This window comes from Cyclopterus lumpus, chromosome 5 (assembly GCF_009769545.1).
Source record: "Cyclopterus lumpus isolate fCycLum1 chromosome 5, fCycLum1.pri, whole genome shotgun sequence".
Classification (NCBI taxonomy): Eukaryota; Metazoa; Chordata; class Actinopteri; order Perciformes; family Cyclopteridae; genus Cyclopterus; species Cyclopterus lumpus.
The window spans coordinates 12,211,097-12,228,230 of NC_046970.1; the positions used below are offsets into that span (position 1 = coordinate 12,211,097).

The 17,134-nt window shown below is 41.2% G+C and overlaps 1 protein-coding gene across 1 annotated transcript; it reads right to left on the reverse strand.

Annotated features, from left to right (window-relative positions):
* Window positions 1-3,503: 3,503 nt before the first annotated feature.
* Window positions 3,504-15,161, reverse strand: mettl1 (methyltransferase like 1). Its single transcript, XM_034533809.1, has 6 exons — window positions 14,939-15,161; window positions 14,396-14,523; window positions 14,097-14,281; window positions 6,915-7,028; window positions 5,161-5,262; window positions 3,504-4,455 (listed from the first exon to the last, which is right to left on the reverse strand). Exons 1-6 carry the CDS (start codon window positions 15,016-15,018, stop codon window positions 4,339-4,341), a joined length of 726 nt encoding a protein of 241 aa, XP_034389700.1. The 5' UTR covers window positions 15,019-15,161; the 3' UTR covers window positions 3,504-4,338.
* Between the last annotated feature and the right edge of the window lie 1,973 nt (window positions 15,162-17,134).

A 17,134-nucleotide genomic window follows, 5' to 3' on the forward strand; every position in this document is an offset into this window, starting at 1 on the left:
ACAATGAACCGTCTATGTCCGTGGGATGTATGTAACAGACCTACTGTTTATAATAATAAAAATATAACCCATTGATGATTTTTCACAAAACATTCAGTCAATTAACACTGCTGTGTTGTTTTCACAGACTCATCGCTCCGGGCAGAAAAACAACAAACATGTGATCGAGTGTGAATCAGCCTTTTGTAGAAACGTTATCATATCCAAAGCATCACATCACATCTAAAGGATAAAATCTTAAATATGCAAATTGGATTTGCTGCTGTCCTCGAAGTTCTGTTTGTAGAAATATAGTACAGTTACATTCTGATTGTCGGTCTTGTCTACATTGTATTCCTGCTATAGTACATATATAACTATCTGACCTTAATACTGTTATAAAACCCTGATTACATTCGTCTTCCCACTTAGCTTTGGATTTGTTTCCTCTGAAGCTTGTTTTTACTCGGCGGATTTAACACATTTTATGTCAATATTTATGAGCAGCAGCAGCAGCATCATCTCTATTTAATCAGTAGCAGACTAAAAAACAAGTAGATACACATCTTGATGTTTTATTCAAGATTATATCGCTAGATTTTCAAAGCAGTTCAAAGTCCTTTTTGTTGTACTTTGTAGTTTGACATTATGCATAACTGAGAGCTACGTTGAGATGTAATGCGTCTTGGTTGAATCAATGGATGCTGTTCTTTTTTCCTGAACTTATTTCGATGCACCTTTACACAGCATATTGGTTTCCATTCTCGTAATAATTATTTTCAACAAATGTAAGTTGCAGCTAGAGGCTGTAATTGTTCCTTGACTTCAAATCATTTTAGAAAATATGACTGATGACCTTTTGTCACTGTCATGTTTTGGTCATCTGATGCAGGCAGACTTAAATAATGAAGCAATCATGATGTCATGAGCGCCAGGTGGAAACACTTAGCGAGCTGCAGCTGCTCACCGCAAAGCTTACTAAAGATCATATTTCCTGACATCTACCGCTTACATGTGGCGTGACAAAAATGGACTATAAATAAAGATATTAGTTAGAGTTTTGTGTTGGGTACAACCCTATTGATAATAATTTACACTAAAAATACTTTGAATAATTCTCTGAGGGCAGCATTCTTTGTCTATATAAGAATTGTGTTTCAGAAAGATACATTTTAGTTTTGGTATCAAGATTTCAACAAGATTTTCTTCAATAAATGCAAACTGATTCTTGAGATATAAAACTGGGCTTTGGCTGTTGATTCTTATTATACAATACAAACCAATTTTGATTGAATAATACACAGGCTAAAGTAGAACAGTAATTTCAGTCTGAGGGGAGGCAACATATTTTTGACAATGTTTTGGGCAGAGGAATGAATTAGGAACTATTGAACTAGAATTTAGATTCAACCACAATTTGATTTTTTATTTCCTTCAAGGAGTCACAGGCATTCCGTTTTGAAATAATGACAATTCGTTTCTGAAAGCTCGCTGCAGGATGGCAGATTGCTTGTGATGTGCAGAATATCACCACAGTTGTTAATCCTTGGGGGAGAAACAAGTCAGGAATTTTCTGGAGACTACAGCAGTTTATTTGGGTTTAGGCCGAGTCTGAGGTGGTGGGCAGACATCCAGCTGGAGATGTCAATCAGGCAGCAGAGACGCCTCAATCTGAGTATGAGGAAGGAAAAGAGTGGCAGAGAGTTGAGTGCCAGTGAAAAGAAGGAAATTACGTGATTATGAATGTAGAAAGAAGATCAGGTCAGATACCTTCTTTATGATAAATGATAGTACAGTAATGTGAAGGTACAGAAACATTAAATGCTGTATGTTGGCGTTGTTGTCCCATGGGGATAATAAACAATAAACAGAACAGTGGGTCCTCGTCAACATCCCAGATTGGATGGATTGGACTGGTTCACATTTTCAAACCGTTAAAGGTTCTGTGAATAATAATAATAATAATGCAATGAATTTATATAGCGCTTTTCATGATACTCAAAGACACTTCACATAATTATAACATCCTAAAAGCTAAAAATAAATAAATAAGAATAATTAAAATACAGGTAAAACAAATAGGGACTTTCTGAGTCGCTCGGACCCTGATAAAAAACAAAAACAAACAGTCACACATTAAAAGCAGTTCTGAACAGGTGGGTTTTGATTTGCGATTTGAATGAGGAAAGATCAGTGCAGTCTCGGATGAGTTTGGGGAGAGAGTTTCCAGAGGGAGGGGGCAGATATGGAGAAGGCTCTGTCACCCCATGTCCGGTGCTTGGTCCTATGTGGGATGGACAGGAGATTGGCATCAGAGGAGCGGAGCCGACGGGATGGAGTGTGGTGGTGGAGCAGGTCGGTGAGGTAGGAGGGGGCCTGATTATGGAGGGCTTTGTGAGAAGGATTTTGTATTGGATCCGTTGTGTGACGGGGAGCCAGTGAAGGTTCTGGAGAACAGGGGTGATGTGATCACGGGAGCGGGAGTGGGTGAGCAGGCGAGCAGCAGAGTTCTGGATGTATTGAATACTTTCTGTATTTGATAATGTGTTGGGCAGAAGAATGACCAAACTATTGAATACAGGAGTATAAGCTTGACCACATTGGGATATTTTTTTTCCTTGGATATGAGTCACAGGCAGCCTGTGGACAATAGGAAAATAGGACAATCGGAAGAAGTTGGAGATGTTGGAGACTCAACAAATAACATTTTTCTTTGTTGAGTTGCAGAGCATCTAAAGATTTTGGAAACTTTCCGAAAGGTTCTCATTAGTCCAGACCTGAGAAACCAAGTAAATAAGAACATTTTGTAATATCCATTTCAGAATTTTGAAAGATGGGTAAATCAAAATTTCTGCATATCCACAGATAGTTTCAAAATCAGTTTTCTCTGAATACTGGAAGCAATCTATATATTCGTACGTGCAGCATTAGTTGAATAAAAAGAACAAAGTACACTGATTTGACCAGAATGCCAATCACCTTAGCAGAGGATACGATACGTATATTTAATATAATAGTACAGTATTATAGTAGAATATTAATAGTATGATTTGGTATTTGTTCATGAGTGCATCAATTGCTCTCTGCCATTATCTAAAGTGTTGCAGTGTCTGGGTTCCCATTACTGAGGCATGTGCTGTCCTGTTTTTAAAATCACCAACCCCTGCAGCATCAAAAAAGCCTCAAACCTGCACTGCCCGCATTCTCCTGACAGACAACGCCAACCTGTAATAAACAGCCAAAACCATAAAATGAGCACATATTATACTGTTTATGTTAGAGACTTCTTTGATTGGGACTTCACAAATTTACTCAGCAGACATGTCTAGTAGACGAAGAGTTTGTTTTGGATATCCTATGGCATGTAGGAGCAACACCCATTGTGGTAAATTTGTGGTTTTAAATAAGTGATTTTAATATAAATCACATCAAAGAGAACTGCTGTTGATCATTCACATACCAGTATCAATTAAACAAGTTCCTTTCACAGCTTTATATAAAAAAGGATTACATTTAAAACATAATTGTGTCACAGTTCTGTTTAATTTGAAAAGCCCTGTGCTGCATTCGCTTCTCACACAACACGCTGCAACATCCAGGTTTATTTGTAAACCAGACAATGAACCAATGCAAATAAGCAACATGAAGATTGTTGGCAAACATCTCAGTACAATCCATTCCAGATTCTGCTGCAAATACTGAAAATTAGTAGTGTAAAACCAACAAAGATGATGTCATATGGAATTTGTTGTCATTTCAAACATTGTTAACCAGCAAAAGTCCTCTTAAAATCTAAGATATTGAGCAAAGTAAGAGTTGCTCCTTTTGGTCATTTTTGTGATTAAGGCCCTAAAGTAAATGTAAAACACAACATATAGTCTTTCCATTTTCAATTCACCTGTTCTCTTCACCGTTTACAGCCAATGTATTGATTAATACAATGAACCAAACACTTGATTTTTTTCTGTGGTCCTAAAACAATTTAGTTTTACAGTACATCCAAAAAAGCACATTGGAGTTTAACAAAAGAAACAGAAGTTAATCATAACAAAATCATTTAAAAAAGCGATACAAAACATTTCACAAGTCTAGTCTGAATAGAGATGCCTCTATGATATACTTCCCTTGTGCTGTCTTTTGTGAGCTGAGAAATTAAAATACATAAACTATGGGAAACAAACTCAAACACAAACCCTCAGTCGGGTAATGATGTAACTGTTTGTCCATTAATACACTGTTCAAGTGCTGAGGAACAAGCCACAGGCTCCAGATTCACAGAGCAGCATTATTATTCTCCATGTATACTTAACTGCATAAGACCATTATTTCAGTTCATTGCATGTCCAAACTGTTACAGTCTTAGTTTGAATCCTCAATCCTTCGGAAAACTGCGAGGAAATTCTTCCCTCCATTTCTCTGCACTTTCTTTCCTTCCTCTGTACAGATACCCAGACGATTGATGATCACATCACCAACCTGTCAAAATAAGATTCAAAACAATTACATCAAAAGGATGCAGCGGCAGATAAGCTTTCATTTGTATTCACACTGTTCATTGATTTAAAACTCATTATTAAGACGGAGTTTGTTACACATTAAAAAAAGTAACTAAACATAACTTATTTAGTTAAACCCATCTGTCTTAGTCGTTTGTCATTAATAGAAAAATGACACATTTTAAAAAGGAATATACCAACATTTGCCAAGTTAGGCGAATAGATTGCTCCTTGTGTCTGTAGAGATACTGGGAACAATCTTCTTATCTAACTTTTTGCAAAAGAGTAAATAAACACATTTTGAACTTTACTTTAAAAGGGAGCTATACACAGCTTGTTTGTTTCTGCTTTAACAAATGACGTAACACAACAAAAGTAGCTAATTTATCTGGTGTGACTTCAAGGTCAATCTTCTTAGAACAACATGTGAACATTCCCAAGTCAGAAAAACTGGAGGATTTGTGTTCTTCACATTCTTCTAACATTGCCTAAATGAAGCATATTGCTGATGGCTGTAGCTTTGCTTCTTATTATTATAAAGTGATGAGTAATATTACAAGACATTTTAAAAGCGTTCATCCCAAAAAGTATAATTACTTTTTCCAACAATTACAGATCATGTGTTAGACCTCTTTTCCTTCAATATGCAGATGACGAATGGATGAAAAGGGCCAGATCAACTTACCAGTTCTTCATCAAGGACACGTGTAAACAGCGGATGTTCACTGAAGTGCTTCACCATCCAGACGTGCACTTCCTCCACATCTGTGTTGGTATACACCAAACCCTGACATTCACCGACAAACACAGGGAGGTTATGAACACAGTTCTGTGAAAAACACGTTAAACAAGCTTCACTCATGGCAAACCACACATTCAATTATCGAGTATTAAATAAACCTATGGCATTTATCAAATAAATTTAATACACTTGATTTATCCGTTTTATTTTTCCTTTTGAACACAATTTCAGAGTAGAGTGGTTTCACCATCTCTGGAGAGCAATGGTCCTTGCTAAGAAAAATATTAAAATAAACTACAGACAACACAGAGGTTAACCACATATGTCACTCTAGTTTACTTTGGTGGCAGAACAGATAACATTACTGGAACCAGGGTTTCTTAGAAAATTCAGAAATGGCACAGATTTCCACACAAGAGCATATCAGCACATATGGGTTTTGAAGGATGAGAATGAGAGGCTATGTACCTGTACAGACTCATGCTGATCACAATTGTTTACTGTTGCCGGTGTAGTTTGATTAAAAAGATATTCACTTGTGAACAATAGACAATGTTAATTCTGGTATGAAACTGCCTCGATAAATGAAAATGTTCTTGACACAATCCCCAGCCGCCAGCAGTTATGGCTGCATGCCAAGGGCCCTTGAAAAGCAGACCCCCCCCCCCCCCCGCGCACACACACACACACAGAAAAACAATAATGCCAAGTATAGACACAAGCCTTCCTTTGTTCCCAACACCTCCATCAGCCATGTGTCTGATTTTCACTGTAGCTCTGACAGCTCTGACAGGCAGAAGCAGGGTGTCTGCGGACGTCAACCAGCTGCAGGCCCCACCGGTCGCTCAATTTTATTCCAGTGAATTCATGGATTTCTGCACACTGCAATCACTTGTTGCTCAACTTGTATAGAAGGTGGGTTTCAGTGCTATTAAGTCACTGAAATCCAATTCATTGTGTTTGGGTGGTGGCAAAAGTCTCAGTGGCAGATATTTAAAAACCTCTGATAATATGACCGAAACCATGGTATCTTAAAGCATTATGCTGGTGATACTACTTTTTATTTGTCAACAAATTACATTAAATTGTTTCTACTTCCAAGTATCGTCTGTGTAGCCAATGCCTGTCATGTCTTGTTCCTCTCTGCCATTGAGCTCCACTGTCTACAAATGAATAAAGACACATTAATCACCGTTACACTAGCTCACATGTTCCTTCATTACGTTGGCAGTATAGTTTATTGTGAGTCGATCCCATTGCTGCCATAAATACTCCTGACTGTACAAAATGTGCATTAGTCTGCAGCTGAAAATAGTCCCCAACATCTGCACTATTTACTGCTGTTTTTTTAAACTACAGCACCTAGCTGTTTTTAGGAAATTGTTTAACCATTAAAAATGAAAAGACATATTTGTGACCTTTTTTTAATCACTTCCTTCTTCAGTGGGAATAAATGGGCTTGTGGCTTCATGCCAATCAACTACCAACAGTGTAGCGATGTTGGATAGTACTAAGAGACGGACACAATGTATTGTTGGCTGAAGTCTATTAATGGAATTAGTTAACAATGGAGAAATACAAAAGGCAAGTGTGATTTTTCAATCACAAACTATTACCAAAATGATTGCAGGTTAAATTTCATTCGATTGACTAATCATTTCAGCACTAGCTGGAACAAGTCTTGCATATGTACATACCCCAATTTTCAGCGTGTAGGCATACTCTGCCAACAATGTGGGACTAATAATCCTCCACTTGTGCTTGGTCTTCTTAAAGTGAGGGTCAGGAAAGAGGAAGAACATCTTACTGAGCTGAAAGACACAAAAAAGGTGTGACATTCAAAATCAGCATATAAATTCTTGAGTTGCGGTTTTGTGAAGTCATAGGGATATTTAGCCACAAGATTCTAATATTTCTTCAGATTATAACCCGTCGATTATAACGTTATTATTTAACATCTTTTATTCAAAATGAGGTTACAAAAAGTAAAAATTACTTTTGAACCCAAAGGCTGCAGAGAGATATGTCTCCTTTTGAGTCCAAGTGGACGATTGAACCAGACATAATGAAATTTCCCCAAGGTGTTCCTGATATATTGCATTCACGGATGAGAGGTCACAGTGACCTTGACCTTTGACCTCCAACATCAAATCTGTTTACCCTCGAGTCCAAGAGGACGTTTGTGCTACAATTCCCTCCAGGCGTTCTTGTAAAATCACACTCATGGGAAAAAGACGGACCTATGGACGGATGCACAAACCGAAAACATAATGCCTCCTGCTGCTGCTGCAGACGCAGAAAACATAGACTGCTCTTTTAAACTCTTGTCATTACTCTGTCATTCACACACAAGATGAAAATAGAATGTTTAATTTGTATCTAAATAAATAGATGCGTGCCTCGTTATGTTTTGCGGTTGTTTTTTTTAAACACTGCTGACTGCAAAACTGGAATTTCCCTTTTTTAATTTTATCCTCCCCCATAAAGTTCCCTATGTCTCGGTCTTTGACAAGTGCACAAGTGAAGGCTGCATTGATAGTCTGGCAGATAGATTAAAAACTATTCCAGTCACTTTTGATTAGGTAAAATAAATAATGTCAGGTACAGACAGAAAGATGTGGGGATAATCACCAGGGACTGCTGAAGCCTCAGGGGTTCTTTTTGGCGATGATGGAAGATGGAAAAATGGCTAGAAAACATACTGTCTTTAAAATATGCTGTGTCAACACTTGAAACATATGTCACATGTGAGAAGGATTGGGACTAGATCTTTTGTTTATACAACTGTTATGTTCTAATCACAAGCGAGTTAGATGATAATACTAAAGCAAGCTGCAGCTAGAACATGTTGATCCCTGGTGTATTAATGAGAGTTAAGAGATGCACGTTATGAATGAGCTGAAGGGAGTGTCACTGTCTGCAAAATAAAGCACCTTGATGCAAAGCCAAGACAAACATATCTTTCGAAACCAGGCTGTTTCTCAGTATGGCAAAAGGCCTTAACTTAAAAAAAAGTATTGAACACGTCACAATTCTTTTCAGTAAATATATTTCTAAAAAGGTGCTATTGACAGACATTTTCACCAGATGTTGGTAATAACCCAAGTGGTCCATATATAAAGAAAACCAAACAACAAAAGTTCCGAAATTAAGTTGCGTGTAATAAAATGGAAAGGCACAGGAAAAAAGTATTACAAGCATACTGAAATGTATTTAATACTTCTTTCGAAAGCTTTTGTTGGTAGAAAATGGCCCCCTGCTCATCCTTTTGGGTGACTTTAACATCCAGACAGAGAAGTCATCGGACCTGCTACTCTTACTGTCTTCCTTTGCTCTCTCTCTCAGTCCTTCCCCTCCTACTCACAAAGCTGGCAACCACCTTGACTATATTTTCACCAGAAACTGCTCTACATCTAACCTCACTGTAACTCCACTTCATGTTTCTGACCACTTCTTCATCTCGTACTCTCTCCCACTCTTTGGAACTGACAACCCTCCCACAACGGACTCTGCACTTGTCCGTCGCAACATCCGCACCCTCTCACCCTCCTCTCTGGCCTCCTCTGTTCTGTCAGCCCTCCCTTCAACCGATTCCTTCTCACTCATGCAGCCTAACTTTGCCACTGACACTCTTCTCTCTACGCTGTCGTCCTCTCTTGATTCTCTCTGTCCTCTTACGACTCGAAAGGTCCGCAAGTCCTCTCCGGCTCCGTGGCTGTCCGAACCAGTGTGCGCCAAGAGAGCCACTATGCAAGCATCGGAAAGGAAATGGCGAAAATCCAAACACGCCAGCGACCTGCTCGCCTATCAATCTCTTCTCTCCTCTTTCTCTGCGTCCATCTCTGCAGCCAAAAGTCTGTTCTACCAATCCAGAATCGAATCCTCTTTATCTAACCCTAAAAAGCTCTTCTCAATTTTTTCCAACCTCCTTGACCCCCCTGGTCCCACCCCTCCCTCCACCCTTCTACCAAGCCACTTTGTTGACTACTTTACAAAAAAGATAGACAACATACGCTCTTCATTTACTAATCCATCTTCCATAACTACACCTCCAGTAACTTCACCTTCTTCCCCCTTGTTTTCCTCTTTTATCCCCCTGTCTCCTAATCAAGTTCTTACCTTGGTAACCTCTGACCGCCCAACCACCTTCCCCCTTTACCCCATCCCTTCTCACATTCTCCAGTCCATTGCTCCGGACCTTCTTCCCTTTCTCACCTATCTTATTAACACCTCCCTCTCAACCGGCTGTTTCCCTAACTCTCTGAAGGAGGCAAGAGTCAACCCTCTCCTGAAGAAACCCACTCTCGACCCATCTGAAGTCAATAACTACCGACCTGTCTCTCTCCTCCCCTTCCTTTCCAAAACTCTAGAGCGAGCTATCTTTAACCAAGTCTGCTCCTTTCTCCACAGTAACAACCTTCTAGATCCCCACCAGTCTGGATTCAAGGCAGGCCACTCAACAGAGACTGCCCTCCTTGCTGTCTCTGAGCAGCTTCACACTGCTAGAGCAGCCTCTCTCTCCTCTGTCCTGATCCTTCTAGACCTTTCCGCTGCCTTTGACACAGTGAACCACCAGATCCTCATGTCCTCCCTCCAGGACCTGGGTATCTCAGGCACCGCGCTCTCACTCTTTTCATCCTACCTCACCGACCGCTCTTACCGGGTAACCTGGAGAGGATCTGTGTCTGAGCCTTGTCCTCTGACTACTGGGTCCCTCAGGGCTCAGTCCTCTTCTCTCTGTACACCAACTCTCTTGGCTCTGTCATTCGCTCGCATGGCTTCACCTACCACAGCTATGCTGACGACACCCAACTGATCCTCTCGTTTCCCCAATCCGAAACACAGGTAGCAGCACGAATCTCTGCCTGTCTGACCGACATCTCTCAGTGGATGTCCGCTCACCACCTGAAAATTAACCAGGACAAGACTGAACTTCTCCTCTTTCCAGGAAAAGGCTCTCCCACCCACGTTTAACTTCAACAACTCAGTGCTGGCTCCGACTCTGACTGCCAGGAACCTCGGTGTGACACTCGACAGTCAACTCTCCCTGACTGCCAACATTACCGCAATAACACGCTCCTGTAGGTACATGCTGTACAACATCAGGAGAATACGACCCCTTCTCACTCAGAAGGCAGCACAGGTTCTGGCCCAGGCTCTGGTCATCTCACGGCTAGACTATTGCAACTCCCTCCTGGCAGGTCTACCTGCTAATGCCATTCGACCTCTACAGCTCATCCAGAATGCAGCTGCTCGACTGGTCTTCAACCTCCCGAAATTTACCCACACTACTCCACTCCTCCGCGACCTTCACTGGTTACCGGTGGCCGCCCGCATCCGCTTCAAAACATTGGTACTTGCGTACCGTGCTGCGAACAGATCGGGTCCGGTCTAGATCCAGGACATGGTCAAACCGTACACCCCAGCCCGTTCACTTCGCTCGGCTTCTGCCAATCGGCTTGTAGCTCGAGCTAAACACTCAACGAAATCACGACTGTTTGCTGTGCTGGCTCCTCATTGGTGGAACGAGCTTCCCATTGACATCAGGACAGCAGAAAGTCTCTACATCTTCCGTCGCAAACTAAAAACACATCTTTTTCGATTATACCTTGAATAGGGAAGGTAGAGCCGTAGTAGCACTCTAGTAGCACTTAAATGTCCCTTACCGATAGCACTTTGTTGTTTAGCACTTTAGTAGCACTTAAATGGCACGTACGGATAGTACTCTGTAGTTTAACGTTATTGAAGAAATTGTACTTGCTTGATTCTTGTTGCTCTGAGTTTGGACTCATGGTTTAATGCACTTATTGTAAGTCGCTTTGGATAAAAGCGTCAGCTAAATAACATTAATGTAATGTAACGTCAAAGACGCATCCTGTATGGAAAAACTAGTCGCATGCATTGCTAAAGGTGAGATTTTGCTCCATTCTTCCACACAAACAGTCTTAAAATCTTGGCGCTTCTGTGGTAACTCTGATCTTTAGTTCTTTCCATAGATTTTCTATTGGATTCAAGTCAGCTGATGGACTTTGTCATTCTAGCAGTTTTATTTTCTTTCTCTGAAACCAATTGAGTTTCCTTGGGTGTATGTTTGGGATGATTGTCTTGCTGAGATGTCCACCCTCGATTCATCTTCATCATCCTTGTAGATGGCAGCAGATTTTTATCAAAAATGTCTCAGTAAATCTTTCTATTCATCCTTCCTTCAATTATATTAAGTGCCATATGCTGAACAACAGCTCCACACCATGATATTCCCACCTCCAAACTTCACTGTTGGAATGGTGTTTTTGGGGTGATGTGCAGTGCCATTTGACCTCCAAACATGGTGTGTATTAAGGCATCCAAAGAGTTCAATTTTGGTCTCATCTGACCAGACTATATTCTCCCAGTATTTCACAGGCTTGTCTAAATGTTTTCATCAGCAGTAGAGTCTTGGTGGTGAGCGTGCATACAGGCCATGGCGGTTGAGTGCATTACTTATTATCCTGCTAATTCCAGGTCTTTTTTAAGCTCTCCACAAGTGGTCCTTGGCTCTTGGACAACTCTTCTGATAATTCTTTTCACTCCTCTGTCAGAAATCTTGCGAGCAACAGCTGGTCGTGGCTGGTTTACGGTGAAATTAGGTTCTTTTCACTTCCAGATTACGGCCACAACAGTGCTCACTGGAACATTCAGAAATTTAGAAATCCTTATGTAACCAATTCCATCAGTATGTTTTGCAACAATAAAAATTTGAATCTAATAAAAAAATATATGGATAAAACTAAAGATCAGAGTTAATACAAGAAGCTTCAATATTTAAAGACTTTTTTGTGTTGAAGAATGGGCCAAAGTCCCACCTGAGCAATGCATGCGACTAGCTTCTCATACAGCATCAAATAGCTTCTCATCTTGAAACTGTCAACAAAGGCTTTTGTACCAAGTATGAAATACTTGAAATTGAAAGGTGTCTTCATTACCTGACATAGCATATCAAAATTATAATAATAAATGTAATCAATTTATGTGTTCTTAAACCAAACATCTATATCATTTATAATCTATCGATGTGTCAATTAGCAATTACTCTCTTATGATCGTATCTTAGTTTATACCCACCCGGGGCATTTGAGTTGAAATATTTTACAGAGGGTACCTAAATATACCCTAAATGTACACTAAGACTACACTGCATAACCTAATGTGACTTTCAACAAGTCAGAGATTACCAGCTAATTGGAACGGATAAATGGTGTCTTGCACGCTCTATACTCAGCTGCATTGCGTGTCAGTCAAGGACCCCATTGTTGTAAAATCCTGGATTTAATGAGCAATCCGTATAAATTCATTGAGATAATATGTCGAACATGAGGAAAGTAATTATTTGTAATGAGAAATATGCATAAATTGTCAACTTGGCAGCGCCAGAACAGACTTAATTCAAGTTTATTAGAGGCCATGCTGGATACACCGTCGTAGAACCCCAGGTCTTTTGTTTATGAGCTCCAATTCGGTTCCAATAAAGAGTATAAGTGTTATTTCTATAGTCAGCGTTGGTCCACCGAGTTTACTTAATATGAAAATCCAGTTGAATCTAGCAATGCAGATAGTTGGTTGAGAAGAGCCGGTATATTGTTTTTAATATATATAACATTCTGATGGTAACAATATTCCCATAACTGTAACTCAATAACTTCATTCACATGCAGAATCTGGCAACGGGTCAAGACTTTGGCGTCAGAAGCTTTCTGGTTTCCGTCCGTAGTCAGAGATGTATTAACTAATCACGTTCAGGGTGTGCAGCATGAGAGATTGACACTGTGCAGGGCTTTTGGCACAACTATCAACACTAAAAATAAATCTTAACATTATTAAAACATGGATGTGTGCATACATAGAATACATCAGACAGAATTTAAAGTAATTTCCAGTCAACTGTCTTATGGACCTGCACTCTCACATTATAAACAAACCAACTGCTTTTGTTTTTTGGTTCATTTAAAAAGGCTACAATATACAGTTCAGTTTGTTAGTTTTGAATAAAACGCAGACAATCATGACGTGAAGTAGTTGTTCCATATTTTAGCGCTAATGGTAGTATTTTAGGAAAGTTTGATGTTTAATGTGATATTACCGTACAGACAAACTATCATTGGATATATTTACACTGTAGTAATCAGATTCCTTTCAGTCCAACCGATAAAGTAATTTATATAAATGTAAATCTTGACCATGTGCTAAACGTTAACACAATAAATGAGACTTCTTTCTGATTGGTCAGAAGTTGAATATTTACTTTTAGCAAACTAGACTTTATAACCAGACACTTATGTTGCAGGTGTTCTAAATGAATAAGCCTCTGTTGAACTGCTGGTAAAAACAGCAACTGTGAGGCTAAGCTAAAAAGATGGCTCCTGGTAATTTAGGTTTATTTCGTTAATTGAGGAGATTCAAAGGGATTGGAGACTTTAAACGGTGGTGGTCAAAGTCGTTTTGAGTTGGGCATTACAGGTGGCGAGCATGACAAAGAACGGAGGGAAGCCGTTCCAATACAACAAATTAAATTGAATTTTGTGAAAAAGTTTATGACTTATATTATTTTTCAATCAAATTGCAGGACAACCATTCTGATATAAAAAAACATAAATAATTGTAAACCAATGCTAACAGACGGCTATGGTAAACAAAGATCTATATCGTATTCATTTAATTTGTTATTTGAAACTCTTTTCATACTGTGCTGGGTTGAACATAATGCTTCTGAATGGGGTCATTTGATGTGGGAAAGAGCTGTGACTGGCTGCTGTGAGAAGGACAAAACTCCAACTACTCGAGACAAAGGACTTCTTGGAGGGACTGCCGAGTAGTGAATTTAACACAATCGGATGCAGGCCTACCTGTCCTTTAGAGAAGAAGTTGGGGAGATACTTCATCGCATTAGTGCGAATGCAGGCGATGTTCTGGTAGCATCCTGGTTCTGCGCCACGCAGGGATACGATCCGATCCTGAACATAATCAGACACTTTCACTCGGATCTCCATACCCAGGATGAGCTTGTCTGGAAAGAGTGGTGATAACTCCACTGAGTGAAGGTGAAGCCACAGAGAGGCATGAGAGAAGGGGACACATGGTCAATACAGAGCAAAACTGTGATCTGTGAAGACTGTGTTGTGGTCGGAACAGCAACATAAACTACCTAAAAGCCCCCCATATCCACATCCAATGTCGGCAAACTCCACTTGGGGGGTCTCTTTGTCAGATGGGTTGTCAGTGAAGACGTCTGCATACAGCTCGGACCAGTCCATCTCCTCAGGACACACAGGACTGAGGAAGAAAGAGGGGGCTTTTCAATTATAATGTTGTAAAGAAACATAGAAACAGATGACAGTGAACTGTAGATCATTCAGAATAACATAAATTGTGGTTTTGAAAAGAGATGGTACAGATTACTTGTTAAATATCGATTTTCTTTGTGTTTGCACCGACTGCACATTGTATTGTTGCGGAGACCGTAGACTCGCATGAATATCTCAAATCACAGACAACAAACAAAACCAAACTTTTTGCTACACACCACCAGACTTAAATGAGTAGCTACTTGACTTTCGAATTAATACCAACGTAGAAACACACAGTAGAGACCGATAGCAAAAGGTTGGCAGGTAACATTACACAACAGGAAGTTGGATGATTACTGTGTGGTCCTGATATTAAACTCGGGCACATGTTCCTCACTCACTAATCAAACGTGTGGTATGCCATCGGGTTGGAATGGGCTCGCTGTCTGTAGTAACGTTTCTGCGGCATTGACGAAGCCATGTTGAATTAAAATAGAGACGTTACTCCCGACAAGATGCACTCTGTAACCTAATTATTAAATAAACGTAGTCGATTCCCAGTAAGTCACGTTCGTTTGGTTAGTTTACCACACCGGTTATGAGTCGCAGCGACTTTACGTCATCACCATGCGTCTTTTCAGGGTTGCCAGGTTTGTTGTATTTTTCCCGATGAGAGTGGTTTATCACATCTGACCGGCTAACTAACTTACTTGCACTGTACAAGTATAATCCTGCATTTATATTTTACTGAGGCATGCATATGCTCTTTGGTGTACTGTGTTTATTTAATATTGTAAAGGGTGGAATATAGTCTCATATATAAAATGGATGTATTCTACATGGCAAAATTGAAATGACAACTTGAAATGACCAACGTGTTGCGACCAAGCTAATTTCACTAATAGTAGTAGTTAAGACCTCAAGAGGTACAATTATTAAATATTTATCAAATATTTAACAGGAAAAAAGCAACGCTTAGACAGACTTCTTCTGGAGTCATAACCCCCAGCCTGGGAACACTAGGGTGTCAAGATGGAGCTAATGACATAAAATGTTATGTTCTTAACATGCAAAGTGAAACTGTAGCCATTACATACATAGCTAATGTGCCTCTTTGAACAGAAGTGTAACATAAAATAAAATGTAAACAGTCAAGTGAAAGACAAGTACCAAGTTAAATATCGTACTTTTCACAAATAATTACTGATGTATGTGGTATTTTCATAGGCTACTTTAAGCTAAAAGTCCACATTCAAATTTTTTAACAGATGCAGGTGTGTCCTATTTAATTAGTATTCCATCCATCCATCCATTATCACCCGCTTATCCGGGGTCGGGTCGCGGTGGCAGCAGGTTCAGCAGGCCGACCCAGGCCTCCCTCTCACCCGCAGCACTTGCCAGCTCATTCTGGGGGATCCCGAGGCGTTCCAAGGCCAGCCGGGAGATATAATCCCTCCAGCGTGTCCTCGGTCTTCCCCGGGGCCTCCTACCAGTTGGACGTGCCCGGAAAACCTCTAATGGGAGGTGTCCAGGAGGCATCCTGACTAGATGCCCGAACCACCTCAGCTGACTCCTTTCGACACGAAGGAGCAGCGACTCGACTCCAAGCTCCCCCCTGATGTCCGAGCTCCTTACCCTATCTCTAAGGCTGAGCCCGGCCACCCTACGGAGGAAGCTCATTTCGGCCGCTTGTATCCGAGATCTCGTTCTTTCGGTCACGACCCAGAGTTCGTGACCATAGGTGAGGGTTGGAACGTAGACCGACCAGTAAATGGAGAGCTTTGCCTTCCGGCTCAGCTCCCTCTTCACTAAGACGGGTACAGAGCCTGTTTTACTGCTGCAGCCGCACCGATCCGCCTATCGATCTCCCGCTCCACCTTACCCTCACTCGTGAACAAGACCCCGAGATACTTGAACTCCTTCGCTTGGGGTAGGCAGTTTGCCCCCACCTGGAGGGAGCAATCCGCCGGTTTCCGGCAGAGCACCATGGCCTCAGATTTGGAGGTGCTAACTCTCATCCCTGCCGCTTCGCACTCGGCTGCAAAACGCCCCAGTGAATGCTGGAGGTCACGGTCCGAGGAGGCAAACAGGACCACATCATCCGCAAACAGCTGAGAGGCGATCCCGAGACTCCCGAACCGGATCCTCTCCGCCCCCTGGCTGCGCCTAGATATCCTGTCCATGAAGGTCACGAACAGGACCGGTGATAAAGGGCAGCCCTGGCGGAGGCCAACACCCACCGGGAACGTGTCTGACTTACTACCGAGGAGACGAACACAGCTCCTACTGCAGGCGTACAGAGACCGGATGGCCCGTGCCAACAGGTCCGGCACCCCATACTCCCGCAGCACCCCCCACAAAAACCCCCGAGGGACCCGGTCGAAAGCCTTCTCCAGGTCTACAAAGCACATGTAAACTGGTTGGGCAAACTCCCAGGACCCCTCCAGTAATCTTGCGAGGGTAAAGAGCTGGTCCACTGTTCCACGACCGGGACGGAATCCGCACTGTTCGTCTTGAATCTGAGGTTCGACAAGCGGTCGGAGCCTCCTCTCCAGCACCCTGGCATAAGCTTTTCCCGGGAGGCTGAGCAGTGTGAT